Raw genomic sequence first — 4,636 nt, forward strand, 5'->3', positions numbered from 1 at the left:
GCAGGGTGAACTTCCACTAGAAGAAATACTAATTAGATATGTGTTACCTAAATGATACTCTCTAAAAAAGGAGACTTGAGGTTCAAAGTATCCGATAAACAATACAGCTAGCGAAAGGAAAACTCTTTGGAGATGCTATGGCTTATATTTTATGACTATTAGTATTATTGCGAAACTCCACCACTATGAAACAAGTTTTGGAATCAAAGAATCGAAAAGCTGCAATGGAAACAAAGATGGAGGCATTGATGAACAACTACACATGGGAAACGTGCGTACTTCCATTAGGAAAAATGTCCGGTGGGTTGCGCTGAGTTTTTTTACAAATAAGCATAGTGGCGGATCCAGGAATTTTTATGAGTGTGGGGTAAAATTAGGTATAGTCAAAACAAGTCGGTGTAAAACCGGGCCGGGTCAACATTTCAGACTAGTTTGCTTATATGATAATTTTGTAGATATCTTTGATCAACATAAACATATATATTGATAATAAAAATGAAAATTTTGAGTATACTTAAACGAAAATAACAGATAAACACTTATAGATAAATCGACTAATCAAACAACATAACTTATTCTTTGTCAAATAAATATAAGATTTTGTTAACATGTAATATGAAACTTTTAAGCCTAGGTTTATTTGAAAATTAAATCAACCTAAAAGGTATAATTTGTAACTCTATTGAAGACAAATGTGCTAATATCAAACTTACTCTTAAATTTACTTTTTTTCTTTGACTAACTTCCACCACTAGCCTCCACTTTTCTCTCTACTCTCTCTCTCAACCTCCATAGATTCCGATTAGAATCCATAGATTCCGATTAGAATTGCATAAATGCATATCCTTAAGTTTTGCTAATTTGCTCATCTTAAATCGGGTTTCAAGAGTTCATGGGGTTTATTAAAATTTTGCAAGTGGACCTAAGTATTTTTTGATATTAATATGTTAGTTTTTTACTTTAATGGCTTTCTACTTAGTGGGGTCTTTACAACTGAATAGGCATTAACAAGGTGGACTTTAGTGATTAAGCATTAACAAGGTGGGACTATTGAAAGGTATAAAGCACGATTATCATGTTTTGTTGAATAACCCAATGTATTTATCTATAATTACATCTACCATCTTTCATTATTAGTCATGAAATAATACACAATTCTTCTTTTTTCAGTACTTGTTATTAAACTATATTACAGTATATGGCATCATGCATTCTTTCAAAACCTTTTGTATGCGCACTAATAAGCAATAACAATTCCTAATTTAGGAGACAAGATAAAAAAAATATCGATCATGCTATCAAAATATGATAAAAAAACAAACATCATATAATCACTAAAGTCCAAACCAAATAATATTTTTTTACCACACTAACTCTTTTAGTCAAACATTTTCCATAATCAAGAACACACCATAAAATTTCTTATACGTTTCCATTGTAATTCCACGTCATCTCTTGGTCACTCATCAACACCATTTTCCCAAAATCATTCTGTTGAGCATTCAATGCATTAAATCTTTCACCTGCCTGATGAAAGACGTGATTATGGTGATCAGAATACAAATTTGAGCTTCCTTTTTGTTTCTTGTATCTCAGTAGAAAATTAATGTGATCCCACTTAGCTTTGCAGATCAATGCACTCCTATTGTAACCTAAACCAGCCATTATCAAAGAAATTTCGTCCCAGAGAACATTTTCCATAAACCTACCTTCCTCAAATCTTGTTTCCATGCCACTTCTTAATTGTATTAGTTGTGTAATCTCATTCTCTTCCCAGTCATCGGCAACTTGGTCTTGATCATTGCAATACTCCGCACACGAAGTCTCGATTGTTGATTCTTTCTTAGTTAATTTGTGCAAGGCTTCCACTAAATTTGAATCTCGAGACCGCATTCGTGCTAGTTCATTCGATCGAAACATTCTTTCCATCTCTAACCTTGCAGCCTCTTCTTTCCTCCTTTGTTGCTCTTTTGAAATTCTCTCATTTTCTTTCTCTTCTATTGTATTCATCACCTTCTCCATCCATTTTTCTTGCTTCTCCATAAGTGTGTTCATCTTTGTTTCAATGAAGTTTGATATCACGGTCTTCCAACGCTTCTTCCCGAGCATTCTTTTGTCAATTGTTTGGACATTTTCTTCAATAAATGGAAGCAAAGTTGCATTAGTGACTGAAACCTTGTTAGCATTGATATTGGTAATATTAGTGCTACTTGTTTCCCCATATATAGCGTCTAATTGGTGAAAGAATCTGTAATGCTTCTGGTCTTGTCTTCCAGATTTCCCTGCTTTCCCTTCTTTAATCTTCTTGTAATATTTGTACATGTTTTCAAACTTCACACTGCATTTTTTCCCAGTTCTTTTATACCCATGCTCCACATACATTATCCTGAAAAGTAAACAACAAAATGAATTAAATAGCGTGAAAGAAAAAGGTATGAGGAAAGCTTTTAAGTGGCAGTGAATCTATTTTCAGTCTTTATGACTCTTCAAGATGAACAAGAAAAATAAGACAGTTTAGCCTCTTTTTATGCTGATCGTGTATGACTTTATTGACCTGAAGGATGTAAAAAGTTTCCATGAAAGATATTAAAATAACTTAAAGCGAACCATTTAAACCCTTCAAGCACACCGTCAAAGTTTCTGAAGTGAAACTTGTAACATGTTCAGATTACGAAAGAATAATTAAAGCTTGGATTATTAAACTCTACAATGGCATATAAGAAGGAAATAAAACAAAAAGAAGTGAAAAGTTTGTCCACTTTATACAATCGTTTTCAAGAAAGCTGGTAAAAGTTAAAAGAGAACTTGTTAAACCCTTCAAGCATAACATCTAATTTGGAGTTATTAAGTGAACCTTGTGTTTACATCAAGAAAGGGTAAGGCTTTGATCTTTTAAAATTAAACTAGCATATAAGAAAGAGAAAAAAATGAAGTGATTATACTATTACAAACACATGTATTTGATACGACCAGATCCGTAACAATTTCACAGCAAATCCCCTTCTTTAGTAGTAATTAGCTTAGCTAGAAAGGTGAGAATTCTATGATCTCAAGAAACCCTATTTGAGTGAACCAAAACTTAATTAGCTTCTGGATCTAAAGCCAGAAAAGATTAAAAAAAATATATTGGTGTAACTTGTAAGATGTTGAGAAATAGAGAGAATTAAAGAGAGACCTTGAAACTTCTTCCCACAAAGGGCCCTTGTGTTTAACTCCCTTGAACTGAGAATCAAGCCTTGATCTGATGTCAAGAAGTGCTAGGGTTTCTTCTTTTGGCCATCTCCCATCAATCTCCATGTTTACACAAGCACCACCGCTGCCACCGTCGCCACTAAGGCCTGAAGTTGTCGACAACATACCCATCGTTGAATCGGATCCAAACGACATATTACCACCACCACCACCACCTCCTAACATCACCATGGCATAGTGTAGGTCTCTAGGAGGTTGCGGTATGGCCGGGAAGACTGGCCTTCCATTCATGTAGTTGGTGATCTCATCCATCAAGTTTCTTTTCTATCTTTTTCAATAGTGCTTCAAATTAGGATAAGGAAGAAGCTGATCTTGCTATCACAAGGAGAAATATCAGTATATTATAATTAGTTTGGACCCAGTTATGTGCTTGTTAATAAAGAATACATACCCTAAAATAGTAGACTATATGTGTATAATATATTATTAATATATTAATGGGTCAGCTGTAGATACACTGTCCAATACCACACTATTTTAAACAACCGTCCAGATATAAAGGTAGGGCGACTGTTTTGATAACAAATTTCAACGTTTGACCATCTCCAGAACCACCCGTAAGGGTGGGTAGAGGTTAGACGGCTGTTTTGACCAAAAGTTTTCAAAGTTTGATTGTTTAAAAAATCAAAACGACCGTCCGCTGTTTTGATAAAAATATTATCAAGTTTGATTTTTTTTTTGTTCAAAACAGCCGTCTGTGTGTTTTATGTACAACTGTCCGATGGTGTGAAATCAGATAGGGGTAGTGTAGCCAAACAATGACCGTATATTAACATGCATAATTGTATTTCAATCATCAAATGTATTATCTTACATCTCTCTCTCTCTCTCTCTCTCTCTCTCTCTCTCTCTCAACCAGACAGAAGCACAGTCTGGTAACATTACAGGTTCTGGTGACATTGAATATCACAGATGTTTATAAAGACAAATACTCAATTCATAAGTTGCTTTACTTTTCCCCTTCCAAGGTCATATTACAGTTTAAATTTTCCGTGGAAGTTGAAAACATATTCAAAAGTACAAAAGCTTTATTGTATGCCTGTTCATATATTCAAATGTTACAAAACCTGTGAACTCAGTGGAAGTGTTCAGTGGTCCAAAAATTTTTACTTAGGGTTCCAACTTCCAAAGTCAAACATTTTGGATTTCTACAATTTAGACTTTGTTTTGTTTTAATATACATTTCGTTTTACACCAAGTCATATCAAATCAAGAATGTCAGCAAATCAGTTTCTGTAGTATATTATTATTATTGTTATAATAATAATAATAATAATAATAATAATTATTATTATTATTATTATTAATAATTCAGATTTAGTTTCAAAGTTATATGCGGAAGAAAGTAATTATAAAAAGGGTATCGTTGACAAGTTAATTATAA

General features: G+C 33.4%; 1 protein-coding gene across 1 annotated transcript; it reads right to left on the minus strand.

Moving 5' to 3' along the window:
- Window positions 1-1,248: 1,248 nt before the first annotated feature.
- On the minus strand, window positions 1,249-3,984 carry LOC143547037 (trihelix transcription factor PTL-like). Its single transcript, XM_077038555.1, has 2 exons — window positions 3,176-3,984; window positions 1,249-2,386 (listed from the first exon to the last, which is right to left on the minus strand). The coding sequence occupies exons 1-2, from the start codon at window positions 3,502-3,504 to the stop codon at window positions 1,423-1,425; spliced, it is 1,293 nt and encodes a 430-aa protein (XP_076894670.1). The 5' UTR covers window positions 3,505-3,984; the 3' UTR covers window positions 1,249-1,422.
- Window positions 3,985-4,636: the final 652 nt, after the last annotated feature.

Source organism: Bidens hawaiensis, unplaced genomic scaffold, assembly GCF_021521415.1.
Source record: "Bidens hawaiensis isolate Kalapana, Puna unplaced genomic scaffold, B.hawaiensis_p1.1 tig00014556_1, whole genome shotgun sequence".
Classification (NCBI taxonomy): Eukaryota; Viridiplantae; Streptophyta; class Magnoliopsida; order Asterales; family Asteraceae; genus Bidens; species Bidens hawaiensis.